The sequence below is a fragment of the Zalophus californianus genome, chromosome 15 (assembly GCF_009762305.2).
Source record: "Zalophus californianus isolate mZalCal1 chromosome 15, mZalCal1.pri.v2, whole genome shotgun sequence".
In the NCBI taxonomy this organism is placed as follows: Eukaryota; Metazoa; Chordata; class Mammalia; order Carnivora; family Otariidae; genus Zalophus; species Zalophus californianus.
In genome coordinates, this window is record NC_045609.1 from 61,855,995 (window position 1) to 61,879,858 (window position 23,864).

The 23,864-nt window shown below is 41.3% G+C and overlaps 1 protein-coding gene across 4 annotated transcripts in view; it reads left to right on the forward strand.

Annotated features, from left to right (window-relative positions):
- The first annotated feature begins 3,051 nt into the window (after positions 1 to 3,051).
- Positions 3,052 to 23,864, forward strand: part of CNNM2 (cyclin and CBS domain divalent metal cation transport mediator 2) — a 147,960-nt gene continuing 127,147 nt past the window's right edge. For 3 of the 4 annotated variants that reach the window (XR_003519618.2, XR_003519617.2, XM_027591599.2), the window contains exon 1: positions 3,052 to 4,818. Coding sequence is in view for 2 of the 4 variants with exons in the window: in XM_027591599.2 (XP_027447400.1) it covers positions 3,198 to 4,818 (1,621 nt within the window). In the remaining 2 variants the exon portion in view is untranslated. The remainder of the gene's footprint in view (positions 4,819 to 23,864) is intronic. The other variant, XM_027591590.2, reaches the window with a different exon arrangement.

Sequence of the window (23,864 nt, forward strand, 5' to 3'; positions counted from 1 at the left end):
AAATAAATAAATAAATAAATAAATAAATAAATAAATAAATAAAATCTTTTTAAAAAGAAGGAGGAGCCTTGGGCACCTGGGTGGCTCAGATGGTTAAGCGTCTGCCTTCGGCTCAGGTCATGATCCCGGGGTCCTGGGATCGAGCCCCGCATCGGGCTCCCTGCTAGGCAGGGAGCCTGCTTCTCCCTCTGCCTCTGCCTCTCTCTCTCTCTCTGACTCTCATGAATAAATAAATAAAACATTAAAAAAAAAAAAAAAAGAAGAAGGAGCCTTTATGGGTCTCTTAGGATGTCTGCCCCCTGCCATTTCCCAAACTTGCCTGGCTGCCTGTTAGAGATACAGATTCCTGGGTCCTGTCCCTTCAGTAAACATGGAATGGGGCCCAGGGATATATGCTTTCAGCAAGAATATGGGAGAAATCTTCTTTTTAAATTATTTTATTTATTATTATTATTTTAAAGATTTTATTTATTTATTTGACAGAGACACAGCGAGAGAGGGAACACAAGCAGGGGGAGTGGGAGAGGGAGAAGCAGGCTTCCCATGGAGGAGGGGGCCTGATGCGGGCTCCATCCCAGGACCCCGGGATCATGACCTGAATGGAAGGCAGATGCTTAACAACTGAGCCACCCAGGCGCCCCTTATTATTCTTTTTAAAGACAGAGCAAGAGTGCAAGCGAGGGGGAGGTGGCACAGAGGAAGAGGGAGAGAGAAAATCTCAAGCTGACTCCACGCCCAGCACAGAGCCCCAACTTGGGGCCCCATCTCATGACCCTGAGATTATGACCTGAGCCGAAATCAAGAGTTGGATGCTTAGCCAACTGAGCCATGCAGGTGCCCCTTCTTTTTAAATTATTGGGGTAAAATTGGTATATAACGTTATATAAGTTTCAGGTATACAATGTTAAATTTGATATTTGTGGAGTGTACAAAGTGATCACCACCATAAATGTAGTTACCATCAGCACCATACAACCCATTTTACCCAACCCTAACACCTCCTGCCTCTGGTAACCATCAGTATGTTCTCTGTATGTATGAGTTTGTTTTTGTTTTGTTCATTTTGTTTTTTAGATTCCACGTATAAGTGAAATCGTACTGTATCTTTCTTTGTCTTGTGACTTATTTCACTTAGTATAATACCCTCAACTCTATCTATATTGTCACAAATGGCAAGATTGCTTTCTTTTTTTTATGACCCAGTACTATTCCATTGTATTTCCATATCTTGGCTATTGTAAATAATGCTTTTATGAGTATAGGGGTGCGCATATCTTTTCAAATTAACGTTTTTGTATTCTTTGGCTAAATACCCAGAAAAGGAATAGTTGGGTCATATGGTAATTATATTTTTGATTTTTTTGAGGAATCCTCATATTGTTTTCCGTGGTGTCGGCACCAAGTTGATTCCCACTAACAGTGTAGGAGGGTTCTTTCCTCCACATCCTCTCTAACACTTGTTATTTCTTGTCTTTTTGGTAATAGCCATTGTAACAGGTGTGAGGTGATATTTTCATTGTGGTTTTGATTTGCATTCCTCTGATGATTAGTGATGTTGAACATCTTTTCATGTGCCTGTTGGCCATCTTCTTTGAGAAAAAAGGTCTATTCAGATCATCTGCCCATTTTTTAATTGGGCTGGTTTTTGTTGTTGTTGAGTTGCGTGAGTTCTTTATGTTTTGGATACTAAAGCCTTATCAGATATGTGATTTGCAAAAATCTTCCGTTGAGTAGGATGCCTTTTTGTTTTTTTGGTTTCCTTCACCGTGCCAAAGCTTTTCAGTTTGTTATAGTCCCATTTATTTATTTTTGCTTTTGTTTACCTTGCCTTTGGAGTCAGATCCAAAAATTTTTTAAAAATCACTAAAACCAATGTCAAAGAGCTTGCCACCTTTTCTTCTCAGAATTCCATGGTTTCAGATGTTACATTAAAGTCTTTAACCCATTTTGAATTAATTTTTATGTATGGTGTAGGACAGTGGCTTAATTTCATTCATTTGTATGTAGATGTCCCGTTTTCCCAATACCATTCATTGAAGAGACTGTCCTTTCCCCATTGTATACTCATGGCTCATTTGTCCTAAAATTAATTAACCATTTATGTGTGGGTTTATTTCTGGGCTCTCTACTCCAATCCCATTGACCTATGTGCCTTTTTAATACCAATACCATATTGTTTTGATTACTATAGCTTTGCGGTATAGTGAGGGGGTTCTTGACTTGTAAGGTGGGGAAACTGCTTCACTATAACCTTTCCACCTCTGGCACAGCTTTTGGGGTTTGCAGACCTGAAAAGCATTGCAGGGTGCCCACGTGGCCGGCAGGTGGCGCTATGTGACCACAAGCTGCAGAGTGAGAGCATCCCATAGGGAGAAATGAGTCTCCAGAAGAAACCGGTCAATAGGTGCTGGGGCTACTGAGCCGCCGCTTATCTCGGGCAGGGCGGCGCGGACAAGTAGAGGTGGGTGGCGCAGCCGGTGTCCCGGCTTTTCAGGCAAATGTGCATCTTAAGACCTCCCTAGTCGGCTTCTCGGACTCCTAGGGCGGCCCTCTCCTCACGAACATTGAACCCTGCGGGAGCCGGCAATGCGATGCGGCGTAAAACCGCCCAGCGCCACAGGAGTTTAGCCCAACGCTGCCTACCCAGGTGCGGGAATCTACTATCAAAGCCCCTCAGGGAGCGCCATACCCACAGAAGGCCTCTTTTCATTGGTAGCTGGACTGGAGGCCCCGCCCCCTTTCGTACAGCTCTCATCTGTGACTGGCTCTCGGGCCCCAGCTGGCCACACCTCCTCCTCTCGCACATACACAAGAGTCACGCGCCTTTCAGTTGGAAACTTGGCATGCTGAGGGGGACGGTGGCCTTCATCGCCCCACCCACCTACCTTGCTATTGGTCCGCGGCTCCGCTCATGACCACGCCCCCATTCCAGCCCCCTGGCTGGGAGGGCGGGCCCTTGCGCGTGATTGGCTGGTCCGCCTGCCTCTCGCGGGAGCGGCTGGCGTGTCCCCCTCCCTTTTTCCCCTCCCGCGAGTCTCCAGGTTCCTCAGCTAGCCGAGGCCGAGTCAGTGTCAGTCAGGGGGCCGGACTGCTGAACGGTGTGTGCGGACGCTCCGCTGCAATCTAGCTCAGGGGCCGGTGCCTGCGCTCGCGCCGCCGGGTGGGAAGGATGAAGCCGCAGCTGGAGCAGCCACCCTATGATTGGCTGTGGCGCTTGTGAACCCGAAGTAAAGATGGCGGGCGGGCAGGCAGCCGCCGCACTGCCCACTTGGAAGATGGCGGCGCGCCGCAGCCTCAGCGCCCGCGGCCGGGGGGTCCTGCAGGCAGCGGCGGGCCGGCTGCTGCCGCTGCTACTGCTGAGCTGCTGCTGCGGCGCGGGCGGCTGCGCAGCAGCGGGCGAGAACGAGGAGACGGTGATCATCGGGTTGCGGCTGGAGGACACGAACGACGTGTCGTTCATGGAAGGGGGGGCGCTGCGGGTGAGCGAGCGGACCCGGGTCAAGCTGCGGGTGTACGGGCAGAACATCAACAACGAGACGTGGTCCCGCATCGCCTTCACGGAGCATGAGCGACGGCGCCACAGCCCGGGCGAGCGCGGGCTAGGGGGCCCCGCGCCGCCAGAGCCGGACAGCGGCCCCCAGCGCTGCGGCATCCGCACCTCAGATATCATCATCTTGCCCCACATCATTCTCAACCGCCGTACATCGGGCATCATTGAGATCGAGATCAAACCGCTGCGCAAGATGGAGAAGAGCAAGTCCTATTACCTGTGCACATCGCTCTCTACACCAGCCCTGGGCGCCGGCGGCCCGGGGTCCGCGGGTGGCGCCGTCGGGGGCAAGGGCGGCTCCGGGGTGGCCGGGCTCCCGCCGCCCCCGTGGGCCGAGACCACCTGGATTTATCACGACGGCGAGGACACCAAGATGATTGTGGGCGAGGAGAAGAAGTTCCTGCTGCCCTTCTGGCTGCAGGTGATCTTCATTTCGCTGCTTCTGTGCCTGTCGGGCATGTTCAGCGGCCTCAACCTGGGGCTGATGGCCCTGGACCCGATGGAGCTGCGCATCGTGCAGAACTGCGGCACGGAGAAGGAGAAGAATTATGCCAAGCGCATCGAGCCCGTGCGCAGGCAGGGAAACTACCTGCTGTGCTCGCTGCTGCTGGGCAACGTGCTGGTCAACACCACGCTCACCATCCTGCTCGACGACATCGCCGGCTCAGGCCTCGTGGCGGTGGTGGTCTCCACCATCGGCATCGTCATCTTCGGGGAAATCGTGCCCCAGGCTATCTGCTCCCGGCACGGCCTGGCTGTAGGGGCCAACACCATCTTCCTCACCAAGTTTTTCATGATGATGACCTTCCCCGCTTCTTACCCGGTTAGCAAGCTGCTGGACTGCGTCCTGGGCCAGGAGATAGGCACTGTCTATAACCGGGAAAAACTGCTGGAGATGCTCCGGGTCACCGACCCCTACAACGACCTCGTTAAGGAGGAGCTGAACATCATCCAAGGGGCGCTGGAGCTCCGCACCAAGACAGTGGAGGACGTGATGACTCCGCTCCGGGACTGCTTCATGATCACCGGCGAAGCCATTCTGGACTTCAACACCATGTCGGAGATCATGGAGAGCGGCTACACCCGTATTCCGGTATTTGAGGGGGAGCGCTCCAACATCGTGGACCTCCTCTTTGTCAAAGACTTGGCCTTCGTGGATCCAGATGACTGTACTCCCCTGAAAACCATCACTAAATTTTATAACCACCCCTTGCACTTTGTTTTCAATGACACCAAGTTGGACGCTATGCTGGAAGAATTTAAGAAAGGTGGGAAATTTTGGTATCTTTCATTGGCTTGCTTTTTCTCTCTCCATCCTCCTCCCTACTTGAGCCCTCTACCCTCAGACCAACCCCCCAAGGCGAGTTGACCGGAATTTCTCCTCTCTCTTAATTGCAAAGTTGAAAGGGTGGCGTGGATTTGGGGATGGATTGAACTAGTAAGAGCTTCTAGTTTTTTTTTAAAAGCACAAAGCTAACGTCATTGGCTTTTTCGCATTTCAAAAAGCAGGCGTTCTATTTTCTGTGCATGATACTGCCGGCAACTCTGGTCTTGAGGGGTCTGCTGCATTCATTGCCCCAGTTCTGAGTGGGTGGTTGCAAAGAGGGGCCAGCTAATGCCATGCTGTGACATCTGGCTGAGATGTACTCATCTCCGGCGTTTGGAAAACATTTAAATAGGTTTAGAAAAACTATAGATTTGGGATTTAGAAAATCCTTTTCCTCCTCCTTAAACATTCACTGACATTTCAGAGATTGGAAGTGCATTTTCAGTAGCTCTCTTCCTGGTTGTCAGGCCACCTGTGGGGCAGAGTGAGGTTTGCCTTTGAGGATAGGGGATGGGTTAAGCCAAATATCACCAAAAAGGTTCACTCATCCGGAGGTGACTTGCCTTAGCTAGAAAAGATGGTTTTTTTTAAAAAGTAAAGTTAGTTATTAATGTATGACTTAGAAAGACTAGGGGTGAGTTAACCTTTTATGAGGCTATCTTGTCTAGCTTTCTTCACTATTTGTTTATCTTTACTTAACAAATAAAATTTCCCAAACCACGTGTGGTTTTGGCAGAAATCTTGAACATTTAACAATGGGATGACACCCTCTATTGTGGTTTATTTATTTCTTGAGTTTTTTTCTGGTTTATAAGTGTTCTTTTTGACCTTGATCACTTGGTATATTAAGTTGACGTTTTTAAAAAACCAAGTCAGTGCTCACTGTTCTGGGCAGTTTTAGCAGGGAAGAGAGGTGCAGAGTCTGATGTGCTCACCTTTCTTGCATGGTGGTATTTTTTGTTTGTTTTACCATGTAATGAACAGGCAAATAGCAACTCATGCAATTATTACTGAAATTCTGTCTTTAAAAAAGTTTCCAGTAAATAGCATGTTGCCATTTGAAAATCAAGGGCTGCTGAGCTGTTTAATTGCTGTGGTGCTAGTGCAGGTATTAAAATGTGTATGTAACCTTCAATGACTTGCTAGTCCTCAAAACTAAGTTTTCCTTCTTCAAATAGAATTTTGAGCACTCAGAGTGGTCTCTCCACCAAAAAAGGCTGTGTGTAAGTGTTGACAGCTCACTGGACGTGGTGATCTGAACATCGCCATAGAGCGTGTGTTTGCCCTAATTCCATTCTCCTGGCTGAATGGTGTCCTCTCTGGAACGGGATCACATTGCAGTAATTTCAGATAAAGGAATAGAGCAGAATGTGCTTCAGAGATTGGTAATTTGCATTTAAAAGCAGAAGGAGATTCTTCTGGATTCTTAAACAGTAAAAAGAAAATGTCCATTATCTAAGTGACAGTGCTTCTTTTGGTGGGTGTCATTATCCTTTCACTGCTAAGCTGTTAATTAGAGCATCTGACCAATCTCTTCTTTCATTTTGCAATAACATCTCTAGTACAGAAAGATACCTTGCAGCGCTTGAAAATGCCTCTGAAATACTTTCTTTCTGTTGCTAGGTTTTGCAACATTGAGACAGATAATTTATTCCATGATTTTTTTATTCAGAATTTTTGCCTATCTCCTGATGGATTGAAACACTAGTGTGTCCTCCCTGCTGAATGAAGCCTTTTCTTCACTTCTATATCTTTTTTTCTTGGAGAATTTAGCTCTTTACCTTACAACTCATTAATCTTGCCCCTACCTCAAAATTTCAAAATTTGCATCATTTTGAAACTTGTTTTTGGTTGTCCTTGAACAATATTCCTATGTATTTTTTGTGGTTTATTTTCAGGAGGAACTTTTTCTCCCCAATGTTACCTCTCACAGTACCTTTAGATAACTGAGTTACTAATATTTTCCCATGAATTTTTGAAAAATAATAATGCGCAGGACTTTATTTTTGTCCTTAACCAAATAATGTTTGGTTAAGGAGATAGTACAAGTTAAAGGTACACTCAAGTTAGTGGCATGTTTGGAAGAGCAGGCAAAGACAGTAGGTTGCAAATGGGAAATTTCAGTCATGATCTTAAAAGGGTAGAGTGGGTGTTTGTTACTTAAACTGTAAGAACCATTGATTTTTCACCTTCCCCTTCTTGATTTTTTTTAATGAGTTTGGTCACTTTAACCTTACTAACAGCCGTGTTAGTTCTTTCTTCCCTGTGACTTAAAATATTTTACCAGATACTGTTTTCTTTATTTTCTAATTCACTTTGAAATACTGTGAACAGTCAACCTTTATTGTGTTTTCCTCTATTGAATAATGGTGTGTGGGATGGTGTGAAGGCTTTTTCTTCCTCTCTTTCCTTCCTTCTCCTAATAATACCAATTGTAACTCCCTCAGACTGTTAGACCATTAGTCCAGATCTCATTGAAAATTGCCCTTCCCAACTAAGAATGTCTGCCTTGAAGTCTTTTCTGTATAGAGCCGTACATCATCAGTGTGAGTTACACTTTACCACTGAGGGGAAAGGTTTGCAATGTGGAAAGAAATGAAAAGCTACCTTTATATAAGTATGTGTGAATGTCTTCTTTCTACTGATTAGAACTTTTTGCCTGGCTACTTGGAAAATCAGCTTTCCTTGAGGTTGGAAGACAGTCATTATACTCATTTTACAGTTACCTTATTATTTATTGACTGTGCCAGGCACAGGGCTGAATGTTTTACACGAATTCCCTTGTTTAAATCTCATAGTGGCCGAGCGAAGCCTTTTCTCCATTTTACAAGTGAGGAAATTGAGGCTCAGGTTACATGATTTGTTCAAGGTCACACAGTAATTTGTTGATATGGGTTTTAACTCAGGTCCGTGTGACAACCAAACTGGAGCTCTTAACTACTCTAGGCTTAACCATTACGCTGGTCCCCTTGATTCTGGTCTTACATTTCTGGTTTGAGTGAGTGTGAAGTTTGGTCTTTTGTCAAAGCATTGCTTCAGAGCTAGTTGGGCAACAGTCACAGAAATGTATTTAAACATATAGATGGCTTAACCCAGTTGGTTTCCCCACTTTTGCCATTAAAACAAATCCGTTTCTTGGCCCGTGTGATCCTAAATCTAAAGAATTCTATTTCCATACCAAGCATCAAGTTTCATTTTGGTGAAAATGTTTTATGCTAACGTTATAATGTACTAGTGTGCTGCTTTAATGAAATATTCTACAGCTGTTTTTCTGATAGCTAAAGCATGCAGTAATGCTTCACTCTTGTTTTTCATCTGTCCTGCTGCAAGGATGACTCAAATTCAGTTTTGTGTTTTAATCTTGATTTTATTTGCATTTTTGTTGCCGCCTATATAGTAATTGATTGCTAATGAGCATCCTTTACAGCTGTGCCCCTCTGTGCTCCATGCAATCGTTCTCTTTTTCTTTAGTTACTTTTGTATTTACTTATAAATCTAAATAAGAGGATAAAAGTAAACCCTAGGAGAAGATTATGAGACTTCTAGAAAAACTGTCTTGAAGGAAAATTGTGGAGAGGAAGGAAAGGTAAATTGAAGGTTGCTGCCTTTGTATGCAGAAAGGACACCAGAGGTTCTCCATTGACCTGACAAAACCTTCCTTGTAAAACATTGTGGACTCTTGGCCACCCAGTTGACTCTACTGGGGTTGAATTTGAAGAATTAGTAACTAGTTATTATTGTTTTGTTTTGGTTTTTTTCTTTTCCCTTTGTAACAATTGCATTCCAGTATTGCAGAGCATGCAGTTTTATAGCTGCTAGGGACTTTATTTTCTAGCTTTTCCTTAACCAGGAACAGGTAGGATCACCAGATAATGTTCCTTAAGGGAAGAATGTTTTAACTTAAACACTGTTTAAGTGTTTTCACTTAAAACACTAGTTATGCAATTCTTTCTTCCTATAACACAAGTCTTTCCATATCAATGTGATGAGTTTAATGTTGAAAACTTTTTTCCTCACCAAAGTGTTCCACTTGCCTAGAATCTGGAAGGATGTTTTTATTGGTGTTTGAAGGCATGAATGATGGCAGGGATGGATGGGTGGATATATTTGCTTCTATGATCTTTTATGTTTAGTAACTTTGTACAGTAACAGTGTTAAACTATTATAATTTCGTATGTTTTTAGATCATCACTATGAAATATCCAGCTAGTGTAGAATCAGAGGTGGAAGGAAGGCAGCTTGAGGATCATCTCCAGTGTTTGCAAAACTTACCGGATGATAAGAACCACTTGGATCACTTATTAAGAATAAGGTCCTAGGCCTCATGCAGAGGTGTCCTGAAGCAGAATCTAGGGAAGGAGCCTCGGGACACATATTTTTAACAGTTACCCTACAGTTAGGTGAGTTTAGAAAACGTTGGTCTAGTCATCCTTGTAAATAAGGAAAGTAAACTCTGAGAAGGAAAGTCTTATAAGTGACTTGCTTAGGGCTACCCACCTAGTGAGTAGTATCGACAAGACTAGAATCCATGTCCCTGTTTCTAGACTGGAGTTCTTTCCATTCCATCAAGCAGGCCTTCTGGTCCCAAGTTAAAGTTACTGTGGTCAGAGTTAAAGGTATCTTTGTCATTGAAAAAGCAAATATTCAGGTTTGCCATTAGTTTTGGCCCTGTGATTTTGATGTCAGTATTTTTGACATCCCGGATTCAAGCCATTGTTGACAGGCATTTTGTTACACAGAAAATAAATCTGAATGTGTGAGCTCATTTTATTTTAGTTTATTGCTTTGGCTGAGTTTTTTACTCTGCTGAGGTCAGACTAGGTGGGTGTTTTAGGAAATGGGTCTTGAGATTGCTTGAATCCTTAGTAGTTAAATATTAGGCCTTTCATTTGAGTTAACTTGTTTTGGATATCCATGAATGATGTGTTTTCTTTTGATTGTGTCTTCTATGAGAGTAATTAAGATTGGACTTGGGAGTTTAGGGCGAAACTTCTTTGGCTTTTTAAATTTTTATTCACAGTATAGGTCTGTAAGTTTTCCATTTAAATATTCATCAAAGCATTTGAAGTATGTGCCCCATTCATGCATCTATCTGTCCTAAGTGTCCTTTTTTTTTAAAAATAATATAAGTTAAATTCTTACCGAGAATCATGCCTGATTTGGGAGATTGTTTGTGATAATAGGACCATGGAAGCTTGAGCATAGCTTTTTAGGTCAGGAGACACCATAGTTGAATACTGGCTCTGACTTGCTATGGTTTGGATGAAACAGGGAAGGACCTTGTTCAGCTTTTCTCTTGGTTTTTTTGGGGATTACACACTACCACCCTCTCCCCACAAAGAGCCCAGAATTATTTAAATTTTGAAACATTCCAAACTACTGGGAGGGACCAGTTAATTTTAATTACTAGCAAATCTAAACACAATTTAAAATATCATTAACCAGGAAAACCCACAAAATAGACTGAACCAACATAATATTTATGGTTTTATTTGTTCTTGAATACTTAGACTTTAAGAAAACAAATCTCTGGACTCCAATTAGATATTTACTTTAGTTCTGTATAAAGTAGTATCTTTCTTTCTAAGGGGCCTTATGTTCTAAACACATATATTTAACTGGTAGTAAACTTCAATTCTTGTAAGCTTTGCTTGGAATATAAGGAATGTTTATTAAACTAAATACATGGAAATAGATGACTAGGCTTGAATACAATTTATTTTAGTATTCTCTTTTCACCTGCTTTTTCCCAGGACACAAATCAGAAATCCCCAATCCTACCAACATCGAAAAAGAGAGACATTAGGTGCACCTGGCTAGCTCAGTCGGTAGAGCGTGTGACTCTAGATCTTGGGGTTGTGAGTTCTAGCCCACCTTAGGTGTAGAGATTACTTAAAAAAAATTAAAATCTTTTTGTTGTTGGTTTTTTTAGGTGGTTTTATTAAAACATGGGGACAGGACCTGTGGGGGGCAGAAAGGGCTGCCTAATCTTTTTTTTCTTTTAAAGATTTTATTTATTTATTTGAGAGAGAGAGAGAGAATGAGAGATAGAAAGCACGAGAGGGAAGAGGGTCAGAGGGAGAAGCAGACTCCCCGCTGAGCAGGAAGCCCGATGTGGGACTCGATCCTGGGACTCCAGGATCATGACCTGAGCTGAAGGCAGTCACCTAACCAACTGAGCCACCCAGGCGCCCTTTTTTCAGATTTATTTATTTTAGAGAGAGAAAGAGAGCGAGGGGGCAGGGCAGAGGGCGAGGGAGAGAGAATCCCAAGCAGACTCCACACTGAGTGCGGAGCCCATCTCAGGGCTGGATCCCACCACCCCCAAGACCACAACCTGAGCTGAAACCAAGAATCAAAGGCTCAACCGACTGCACTTACCCAGGTGCCCCCCCCCCCAAATAAAATCTTAAAAAAAGAAAGAGACACTAAGAAGCATTCTTTCAACATCACATACACTGGCAAGTCTGGAATGTTTACACAGAAGGAATTTAGGGGTAACAACCTTTGGCAGGGGGAGCTAAGGGATGAATAACAAGCACCCACTGTAGGTGATATGTTTATTAGGTTGGCTTAGGGGTTGATGGAGATAATGGGGGTGCCGACTCCCCCCCATTTTACATTAGTGCTACCACTCACTATAAGTACGGCTGTAATGATGGTGAGATTCTCATTTCTTCATACTTAACCACCACCCCCTTGCTATCAGACCTAGGTGGGGATACTTCTGTCTTTGAATTTATATCCTGTGGGGAAGATACTACTCGCTAATGCAAAGGTTAAGAAAAATGTGCTTTTCCTAGATCTACTTTGGACAAGTAACTTACTCTCTTTAAGCCTCATTTTTTTTCCATAGTAAAATGGGATGTTTTCTGACTCCTAGGGTACTTAGTAAGAATTAATGTGGTAATGAATGTAAAAATGCTTCTAGTAGTACCTGGCACTTAGTGCTCAGTTAACCATTATTTTTATCATGATGATGCTATAGGCTCCTCATCGTTCTTGATCTTTCTTTGGACTAGGTATTGCTAGTCAAGAAACACCTTGAGCCATGTGTGTTCATAGTTGTTATGGATGGGAGAAGCTTGAAAGTGGCTAGTTATTGCAGGTTTTTTCTTTTATTGTGATTGAGTTCTAGCCTCTGTTACTTTTCTAACAGTTGCTGTTAGTTGACAAGATGGCCACATGCATACATATTTTGAAGGAAAAGAGAACAATCAGTTACATGTTCTACCCTTCTTAGAGTAAGAATCCTGAATTAAAAAAATCATTCTGGCTAGTATCAAAAAGACAAGAAATAACAAATGTTGGTGAGAATGAACCCGTGTGCACTGTTGGTGGGAATGTAAATCGGGGTAGCCACTGTGGAAGAGAGTATGGAGGGTCTTCAAAAATTTAAAATAGAAATACCAGGGCGCCTGGGTGGCTCAGTCGTTAAGCGTCTGCCTTTGGCTCAGGTCTTGTTCCCAGGGTCCTGGGATCAAGCCCCACATCGGGCTCCCTGATCAGTGGGAAGCCTGCTTCTCCCTCTCCCACTCCCCCTGCTTGTGTCCCCTCTCTCCCTGTGTCTCTGTCAAATAAATAAAATCTTTAAAAAAAAAGAAATACCATATGATCCACTAATTCCACTACTGGGTATTTATGCAAAGAAAATGAAAACACTAATTTGAAAAGATGTAAACACTGTATGTTTATTATAGCATTATTTAAGCATTACTTAATAGCCAAATTATGGAAGAAGCCCACGTGGCTATTGATAGGTCAATGGATAAAGAAGAGCTGGGGTGTGTGTGGTGGTGGTGGGGGGAGGTGTGTGTGTATGTGTATGTGTGTGTGTAATGGAATATTACTCAGCCATAAAAAGGATGAACTCTTGCCATTTGCAACAACATGGATGGATTTAGAGGGTATAATGCTGAGTGAAATAAGTCAGAGAAAGAAAAATGCCATATGATTTCACTTATATGTGGATTCTAAAAGACAAAACAAGTGAACAAACAAACAAAAAGCAGGAATAGACCCATAAATACAGAGAACAAACTGGTGGTTGCCGGAGGCGAGGGGGCTGGGAGGCTGAGCAAAATGGGTGAAGGGGAGTGGGAGGTACAGGCTTCCAGTTATGGGATGAATAAGTCACAGAGATAATTGGTACCACCTAGGGAATATAGTCAATGGTACTGTAATTGCATTGTATGGTGACAGACGGTAGCTACCCTTGTGGTGAGCACAGCATAATGTATAGAGTTGTGAAATCACTATGTTGTACACCTGAAACTAATGTAATGTGTGTCAACTATACTTCAATAATAATAATAAAAATCTTCAATCTCTTTGACTAAGTGACTAAAAAAGACTACAAAGTTTAAAAGAAATAGAACAAGTGCTCATGGATTTTGGAAGCCCTTGAATAACCGAAGTTTGAAGCCTAAAAGGAAGATCTCAAATTACTTTGATAAAATCTTTTAACATTGATTATATCAAAAGCATAAAAAATGGTAATGTCTAATATAGCAAATTTTTGTTGCTTATAGCAGTGTTAATTTGTAATACTTTTGGAAGGCAACCAGGAGTCATTAAAATGTCCTACCCTTTGGTTTAGTAATTTCCTCCCCCCCCTTGGAAATCTTAATTCAGTGGTACAATTCAAGAGAAGAAAAAAGCTACATTGGCTTTTCATGTTGCATGTATATTGCAACATTATCTATAAATAGTGAAAAATTGGAAATAAATGTCTAACACTTCAAGGCAGGGCATAGAGGGGAGAGAGTTAAGAAAATTATAGATGTCAACTAATTATAACCATTTAATGATAATGTTGAAGGCAATAAAGCAGTATGGGAAAATTTAGACTGATTATTTTGCATGGATTATAGGCATGCAAAAATATTCAGGGTACAGAATGAAGGGGAACATGGAAATAAGAAAAGTAGTTGATGTGTTAGGATAGGGTGCTCATAGCCAGTCTATGGAAAAAATCTTTTTGTTAACTTTGTACAATAACATACTTAGGAAAAATTTAAGTCTGCTGAGAACATTATGAATCCTGATCTTGGGAAAACTAATCTTTGCTCATATTAGGGAAATCATATTATTCCATTTCTCCTTAAGGACGTTTTACTGCTGAAACAAGTGGTTCTTTTAAAAATTTTAAAAATTGAGATATAATTCACCTATCATACAACTTGGTGGTTTTCAGTGTATTCACAAGGTTGAGTAACTGTTGCTACTGTTCTACTTCCAGAACATTTTCATTACTCCTGTGCCTATTAGCAACCACTCTCCATTACCCACTCCCCACAGTCCCTGGAAACCATTAATGTGGCCCTTTGTGTCAAGTTTCTTTCACTTAGCATAATGTTTTCAAGGCTCATCCAAGTTGTAGAATGTATCAGTATTTAATTCCTTTTTATAGTCAAATAATGTTCTATTTTATGGATATATATATATATCTATATATATATATATATATACACACACCACATTTTGTTTATCCGTTTATCAGTTGTTGGACATTTAGGCTTTTCCTACCTTTTAGCCATCATAATTAATGTTGCTGTGAATATTGGTATACATGTTTTTATGCACATATATTTTCAATTCTTTTGTGTATATACATAGGAGTAAGATTGCTGGGTCATGTGGTAACTCAATTTTCAACTCTTTGAGAAACTGCCAAACTGTTTTCCAGTCTCCGCACTATTTTACATTCCCATCAACAATGTATTAGGGTTCCAATTTCTCCATATTTTTGCCAACTCTTTTGCTGTACTTTAAAATTAAAAAAAATCTGTTTTATTATTATAGTCATCCAGTAGGTGTGAAATGGTATCTCGTTGCAGTTTTGATTTATATTGCCCTGATGTCTAATGGTGTTGAGCATCTCTTCATGTGCTTATTGGCCCTTTGCATGTCTTCAGATCCTTTGCCCATTTTTTAATTGGATTATTTGTCTTTTTTTATTATTGTAAGAATTCTTTTTTTTTTTTAAGATTTTGTTTATTTATTTTAGAGAGAGAGAGAGCGTGCACACGAGAGAGCATGTGCATGAGCTGGGGGAGGGGCAGAGAGAAAGAATTTCAAGCAGACTCCCTGCTGAGCATGGAGACAGACTCCCTGACTCGGGGCTTGATCTCAGGACACTGAGATCTTGACTTGAGTGGAAATTAAGAGTTGGACACTTAACTGACTGAGCCACCCAGGCACCCCTGACTTGTAAGAATTCTGTGTGTATTCTGAATACTGCATCACATATATTTATCAGATATATGATTTTCAAATATCTTCTCTCATTCTAAGTTGTCTTTTCATTTGCTTGGTTAGTAACATTTAAAGCAGAAAAGTTTTTAATTTTGATGAAGTCCAATTTATCCCTTTTTTCTTTTGTTGTTTTGTCTTTATTGTCATATCTAAGAAACCATTGCCTAATCCAAGGTCACAAAGATTTATGCCTCTATTTTCTTCTAAGATTTTCATAGTTTTAGCTCTTATATTTAGGCTTTTAATCCATTTTGAGTTAATTTTTGTATATGGTGTGAGGTAGGAGTCCAACTTACTCTTTTTGTGTGTTGATATCAAGTAGTTCCAGCACCATTTCTTGAAAAGACTTTTCTTTCTTCATTGAATTGTCTTAGCATCCTTGTCACAAGTCAATTGATCATAAATGTGAGGATTTATTTCTGGACTCTAAATTCTGTTTCACTGATCTGTGTGTCTTCCTTATGCCAGTGACGCATTGTTCTGGTTCTTGTAGCTTTGTAGTAAGTTTAGAAATTGGGGAGTATGAATTCTCCAACTTTGTTCTTTTCTATAATAGTTTTGGTTGTCAGGATCCCTTACATTTCCATATGAATTTTTCATGGATCTTGTCCATTTATACAAAAAAGCAGTTGGAATTTTGATAGAGATTGCATTGAATCTGTAGGTCAATTTTGGGAGTATTGCAATGTCAGCAATATTAAATCTTCCATCCATGAATATGGGATGTCTTTCCATTTATTTAGGTCTTATTTAATTTCCTTCAGCAATGTTTTGTGTATTTGCAATCTTTTTGTTAAACAAAACACTTAGGAATAAATTTATTTTTTTTGATGCTATTATAAATGGAATTGTTTTACTTATTTCATTTTCAGGATTATTCTTTGCTAATACATAGAATTCACTGTTGATCTTGTGTCCTGCAATTTTGCTGAACTCATTTATTAGCTAACAAATTGTTCTTAAAATGTAAAAGTGGGACGCCTGGGTGGCTCAGTTGGTTAAGTGTCTGACTTTTGGTTTTGGCTTAGGTCATGATTTTAGAATCCTGAGATCGAGCACTGTGTTGGGCTCCATGCTCAGTGGGGAGTGTGCTTAAGATTCTCTTTTTGCCTCTCCCTTTGCCCCTCTTCCCTGCACGTGCTCTCTAAAATAAATAAATCTTTTAAAAAATATATAAGTGATTTTTAAATACATGTGAGTGTTTGGGGGTTATTTTATGTTTGTTTCATTTGATTGTAGCGAATTTTATATTTTTCATTAAAAAATTTAGTCATTTTTGCTTGCCACTTTCATTTGTATAGAGTAAAGAACCCTCTATTGGTTACTGACAATGTCATTCTTTGGGAAGTTCGACAAGAAAGGGTGAATTTTCTATTTCAGGTTGGATATAGGGAAAAAAAGGCTGCATAAAATGTGTCAAAGAGACCAAAAATACAGTTAGCTGGAGCTTGGGATTTTAAAAGTTAATCTGTCTAATATTTAGAGTGGCTTTGTATTGGTTTTGGGATTTGGGCTAGGAGATGAGCTCAGAAAAGACTGTTTTTGTTTGCTTAATATCTAAGGGGCTTTGTAGTGCCTTTCTTTTCCAGGCCATTTTACCAAGGGTTTCCTTTGGGTCATTTTTAGAGACTAGGGAAAATCCTGGCATAGTCACTCTGCATTTCCTACTGCCATCATCAGTATAATCTGTGAGGTTTTGGGGTACCAGGTAACCAGAAGAAACAAAATGAAACTCTCTGTTCTTTTTCTTTTTTTTTTTTTTTAAGGTGCTGGGGGTGGGGTGAAGGGCTGGTAATCTGAGAGGGAGAGTGTTTTCCCATGCTCATGCTAGCAAAGACAGACTGAGGGCATCATTTGATCTTTATGGGAGTGAGCAAAGCCTCAGTTTTTCCATTTGCCCATCTGCAATCATAAAAACAATGTGCTGACTCAACTTGGAGCCTCTGCAGAATGGTATTTGGGGCTTAGGCAGTCCTGAGAATCATGCAAGAGATGGAAATATTTGAGCAGGTTTTAAAAGGTAACATTAAAAACAGCTAGCACAAGACAGCATACTCTCCCATCTCCTTCAGCATTTGTTTCCTTTAGTCACTAGTGTAACTCCTTGATTTAGTGTGTGGCAGGAATAATTTGATCTCTGCAGAGTTGATTTCTGAGCAGAGATATTTTTTGTGCTCCAGTGGTTATTAAACTTTAGGGGCATAGGATTGATTGGGGTGGGAGGGGTGAGGTTCTGCTGGAAGCAAGTCAGTTCGGTAAAATATTTTTATAATCATAGTGTGTGGGCCATCTGCTTAGGTTTTCTTTCTTTAAACTTTTTTTTTAAAGATTTTTATTTATTTGAGAGAGAGAGAATGAGAGATAGAGAGCACGAGAGGGAAGACGGTCAGAGGTAGAAGCAGACTCCCTGCTAAGCAGGGAGCCCGATGTGGGACTCGATCCTGGGACTCCAGGATCATGACCTGAGCCGAAGGCAGTCGTTTAACCAACTGAGCCACCCAGGCGCCCCTTTCTTTAAACTTTTTATTTCCTTGTTCCTGTATACATACATTTACCTGCAAAGACTAGAAGAACGTTTGCCAAAACCTTAACTAACAATGACTACCTCTAGATGGTGGGTTTTAAGGAAGGAAGTATATTTTTCTGTGTTGCTTCCCATTTTTTTTTTAAGCATGTATTTTGTAATGTTTTGGGGGAAATAAAATTCATTAAAATGTTATTAAAAGTAAATTTTGTAACTTGAACCACTGATGTAGGTATTAAGTGGTACTCAATATATTTGGGTGAAATTCCTTTTTTTCCTTAGGAAATGTCGAGTATTTTGTCATAATGCAATCATGCTGTCATTTGTGCCATTTATCCCCCTTATCAGAATCCTTAGCGTTTGGGTGAAAGATGAATAGCATTTTAAAGCTCATAAGATGTGTGTGTGTGTGGGGATGCCTGGGTGGCTCAGTCGATTAAGCGTCTGCCTTTGGCTTGGGTCACAATCCCAGGGTCCTGGGATTGAGTCCCACATCGGGCTCCTTGCTCGGCAAGGATCCTGCTTCTCCCTCTGCCTGCCACTCCCACTGCTTGTGCTTTCTCTCTCTCTCTCTAATAAATAAATAAAATAAAAGAAAGGTGTGTGTGTGTGTGTATGCATGCTTGCGCACATGTGCATGCCAGCAGCTTAGTAAATTGTGTCACATTTGTTTTCAAAGCATGTTATTAGGTGACAAAATATAGTTTGTTTAGGTTGTGTCTGGACTGCCTGGAATGAAGCTGTTTGATACTTACTTGGTTGCCCTTATTAAATCAAAGATTGGTGAAGTAGTTCAGTTTCAGCTAGATTTGTGCTTTGGGCATAAAGCTATAATCTCAAAACACTTCTCATTTGGAGATTGATTCTGAAACTGATGCTTCCTTTTATCTGTAGAAATCATCACTGTGAATCCAGTGATGATCATTAAAAGGAGACAAAAGGAAAAAATAAAAGGAATGTTTTGGAAGCACTCATGCTTGAAGCTCGGTGGTTTCCAGGCTTACACATTTTGGTAAAATAAAAAGACATTTTAACTTTGATGAGGATCAAGGTTTTGTTTTGTTTTGATTATACTCCTATAAAATTGGACACCTATTATACATCATTTATCCCAGACAGATAAAAAGATGTGATTTTCTTTCTTTTTCTGAATGTATACAGAAAGTTCATAGAATAAGTTAGCTGTCACTTATGTGTCTTTCCTAAAGTCTGTTTTTATTTTATTATTTTATTTATTTATTTATTTATTTATTAAAGAGTTTATTTTTAAGTAATCTCTCTACCCGACTTGGGGCTTGAACTCACAACCCTGAGACCAAGAGTCATATGCTATTCTGACTGAGCCAGCTGGGCATCCCCTAAAGTCTGTTTTTATTTTTTTATATTAATTTAATTTAATTACGATTTTATTTATTTATTAGAGAGAGAGTGTGTGAGTGAGGGGAGAATCAGAGAGAGAAGGAGAAGCAGACTCTCTCCTGAGCAGGGAGCCCCACACAGGGCCCTAAGATCATGACCTGAGCTGAAGGCAGATGCTTAACCTACTGAGCCACCAGGAGCCCCTAATTTAATTTAATTTATTTTTTAAAGCTTTTTTAAAAAAATATTTTATTTATTTATTTGACAGAGAGAGACACAGTGAGAGAGGGAACACAAGCAGGGGGAGTGGGAGAGGGAGAAGCAGGCCTCCCGCGGAGCAGGGAGCCTGATGCGGGGCTTGATCCCAGGACCCTGGGACCATGACCTGGGCCGAAGGCAGACGCGTAACGACTGAGCCACCCAGGTGCCCCTAATTTTTTAAAGCTTTATTTTTTTATTTTGGAGAGAGGGAGAGAGCGCATGAGTGGGAGAGGCAGAGGAAGAGGGAGAGAGAATCTTAAGCAGACCCCCTTCCTCCACTGAGTGGGGACCCTGATGTGGGGCTCCATCCCATGACCCTGAGATCACAACCTGAGCCAAAATCACCAAAATCAAGAGTCGGATGCTCAACCAAAGTGACCCTGAAGTTGGTTTTTAAATGACATAAAATAATGATGATGGATTTTGCCTGTACTCCTTTTACCTAACTGCCCAAGAAAATGAAGCACTTTAGGAAGAGAAATTGATGTTTGCTTTACTTACAAACAGTATTGCTCTTAAATAGTCCCATGCGTATTAGACAAATCTGTTATTTACTCAGTTTCTTGATGTTTAAAAATATATAAATGTTTTGGTAGGGTTCCTCTGCTGTGAAGCTTATCACTTAACATGGAACTTCCAGCCAGCCTTTAAGCACAAGCCTCTTAAATATGAATGGACAGCCAAACATCTCTGGATGTTTGAAGAGAGCCTCGGATAGTTTCATAGTGAGACTAAACAAACAGAAAAAAGAACCTTAATTGACTTAAGCTGGTTTAGCTCACATTAGGTAAAATCCAACAAACCGGCTGTTACTACTATGGGTATTACTTTCTCGGTGACCTCTTAAGGCCACTTACCAAACCAGCAGTTAGTAGCAAATGTGATTTGCTGCCTCTTTGTGCACCATTTAGGGAGAATCTTCCTGTATTCATTCAGCCCATTTGCTTGAGGCTCCCAACAAGGTTGAATGTTCATAAATACTCTCATAAGTCTTGCTTAGGCTCCATGTACATTCAGAGGCTAATGCAGGCGTTTCTGGCAGAGTTTTGTGTCTTAGGAAATCATTACCTGGTTATTTTTCTTTTCTCCTTTTACTGCAAGATTTCTTAAGGCAGAGTAGTTACTTCCTTTTCTTTTCCCCCGATGGATTCATCTTTAATCCTCTACAATCTGGCTTCAAACTGTCGCAACCAGTGACTTCCTTTATTGCCAGATCCACGTCTTGGTTGTCATCCTTCCTAGCTTCCTTGTCTCCCTTGCTGTTTTTGGCATTAAGGCAAGGACCCCTCTTCTTTCCAGCGTGGCTCTGGTGACATGATACAGCCCAGCCTTGATTCTCCTCCTGTCTCTCTCTGACTTATTCCTTTTTCATTTTAGCTTCCTGATTTCTTCCTTCCATTTCTAATTGAGCATTCTCCAAGAGTTTGCCTTTATCTCTGCCTTCCATCTTTTTCCATCTTTAGAAAACTTGCTTTGGGGGCACCTGGGTGGCTCAGTTGGTTGAGCGTCTGACTCTTGATTTCGGCTCGGGTTGTGATCTGGTCATGGGCTTGAGCCCTGGGTCAGGCTCCCCACTCAGCGGAGGACAGGGGGTCTGCTTGAGATTCTCTTTCCCTCTGCCCCTGCGCCCTCTAAAAAAAAGAAAACTTTCTTTGACTTATCTCTAATCCACAAGCGTTTTTTAAGTATCATAGTAAATGACTATGTGGGATGCAAAGATGAATTAGATACATTTCCTGCTCTCAAGTAACTTGCAATACATATTTATGCTCTTTACCCCCCTGTATCTTGTTACCAAATTTTATTGACATATTTTGAAAATTCCTCTTACACTTTTTTCCTCTCCATTTCTTCTGCTACTACTCCTGCCCTTAGTCCCTTTTGTTTATGTCTCGTTCAGTGCCTGCTATGTTTCAGATGTTCCATAAATGCATTTTGAATGAATAAATCAAATCAATCGTTCCATCTTGATTATTGTGAAACTTCCAAGATGGCTTTCTTTGTTTTGTCTGTTTCATCAAGTATACCTCTGTCAAGTTGATCTTCCTTAAGTGTAACTTTCATCTTACTGGTTTATCAAAAATGCCCTAAAATTAAAATAATAAGATATTATCTGCTATAGACTGAACTGTGTGCCTCCCCCCCACCCCTCATTCATCTAATTTGAAGCCCTAACCTCCCATGTGATGATACTTGGAGATGGGGCCTTTGGGAGATAATTAGGGTTATATGAGGTGATGAGGGTGGGGCCCTCATGATGGGGTTAGTGCGCTTTATCAGAAGAGAAAGAGAGATCACCTTCTCTCTGCCACCGTGAGGACATGGTGTGAAAGCATCCATCTTTAAGCCAGGAAGAGAGCTCTGGCCATGCACTGAATCAGCTAGCACCTTGATCTTGGACCTCACAGCCTCTGTTGTTTACACCATCCATCTATGGTATTTTCTTATAGCAGCCTGACTAGCACATTGTCTTTTTACCTATCCAAATAGCCAGGATAAAAAATGATAAAAGCAAGATGAGTAAGTTCTAGATGTCTGCTGAATAACATTGTATCTATAGTTCACAATACTATATTGTACACTTAAAAATTTAGAGGGTACATCTCATGTTAAGCACTCTTACCATAATAAAAGAACACTGAAAAAAATGATAATGTGCAATTATCAAGACCCCAGGAGATGTGGACCTTTTCTGATTGCATCTCCTGCTGCTTCCCCCCTGATTCGGCTTCAGCCGTACTGGCCTTTGGCCTGTTCCTTGAGGGCTGCAGGTGCTCTAGGCAGGCTCCAGCCTTTAGGGCCTCTGTGATTGCAGTTCCCTCTTCCGGGAATGCCCTTTCCCAGATAGCTTTGCGGTTCTCTCCCTTCCTTCCTTCGGGTCTTTACTCACATTTCACCGTGTCAGTGAGGCTGGCCGTCTGTGGTCTTCCTATCTAAAATTTCAGTCTGTCCCCTGCAATACTTATCTGCTTTCCCTTTGTTCTTTTTTCTTCGAATGCCCTATACTATATCTTTAGCTTACTATTACATTAAAAAAAAATTTTTTTTGGCCTGCCTCTCCCACCAGAACTTATGCCCCATGAGGGCAGGAACTTGTATCCGTCCTATTCCCTGCCCTATTCCACAGTAGGGCCTGTGGATATAGGCCCTATATCCTGGCATATAGGTGCTCAGTAAAAACTGTTGAATGATTGAAATGAATATTATTGAGGGTCTGGTGTGAGGCAGGTACTCTTGTATAATATCAATGGTAGTGTTAATTGATATAATCTTCTGGAAAGCCACTTGGCAGTGTGCTGAAGAACCTGCTGCCTTTTGTGTAACCCCTTGTAGCTCTACTTCCAGGGACCTGACCTCAGGCACTGATCAAAAGTGCATGCAAAACTTAAAATACAGGGGCGCCTGGGTGGCTCAGTCATTAAGTGTCTGCCTTTGGATCAGGTCATGATCCCAGGGTCCTGGGGGATCAAGCCCCACATCAGGCTCCCTGCTCAGCGGGAAGTCTGCTTCTCCCTCTCCCACTCCCCCTGCTTGTGTTCCTACTTTCTCTCTCTGTCAAATAAATAAATAAAATCTTAAAAAAAAATGTAAAATGCAGAGATGCGTGTGTAAATATATTTAATTTTTTAAACTTACTAATTTTTAAAAAATTGTGGTACACATGACATAAAATTTACCATTTTTATGTGTACAGTTCAGTAGTGTTAATTATATTCACATTGTTGTAGGAACCAATCTCCAGAATTCTTTTTATCTGCAACTCTGTACCCATTAAACAACTCCCCATACCCCTCCTCCCTGGCCCTGGCAACCACCATTCTATTTTGTCTCTGAACTTGACTCCATTAGATACATTGTATGAATGGAATCGTAAGATATTTGTCATTTGTGACTGGCTTATTTCACTTAGTATAATGTCCTCAAGGTTTATCCATGTTGCAGTGTGTGTTAGAATATTCTTCCTTTTCAAGGCTGAATAATATTTCATTGTATGTAAATACTATCTTTTTTTAATCCATTCATCCATTGGTGGACACCTGGGTTGCTTCCACCTTTTTACTGTTGTGAATAATGCAGCTGTGCACATAGGTGTACAAATATCCATTCAAATCCCTGCTGTTAGTTCTTTTGGATATATACCCAGAAGTGCAATCAAAGGATCATATGGTTATTCTATTTTTAAGGAACTGAATATTTTTTAAAATAGCAAAAAATTAGGGGCACCTGGGTGGCTCAGTTGGTTAAGTGTTGGACTCTTGATTTTAGCTCAGGTCTTGATCTCAGGGTTGTGAGATTGAGCCCCGCCTTGGTTCTGTGCCGGGTGTGGAGCCTGCTTAAGATTCTCTCTCTCCTGGGGCTCTGGGTGGCTTAGTCGGTTAAGGGTCAGACTCTTGATTTCAGCTCAGGTCATGATCTCAGGGTCAGGGATGTGAGATCGAGCCCCCCGTCCAGCTCCACGCTGGGTGAGGAACCTACTTGAGATTGTCTCGCTCCCTCTGCTTCTCGCCCTCACCTCTAAAAAAAAGAAACCTTTAAAAAAACAACAAAAAATTTATGAACAATCTAAAAATCCAGTATTGAGGAAT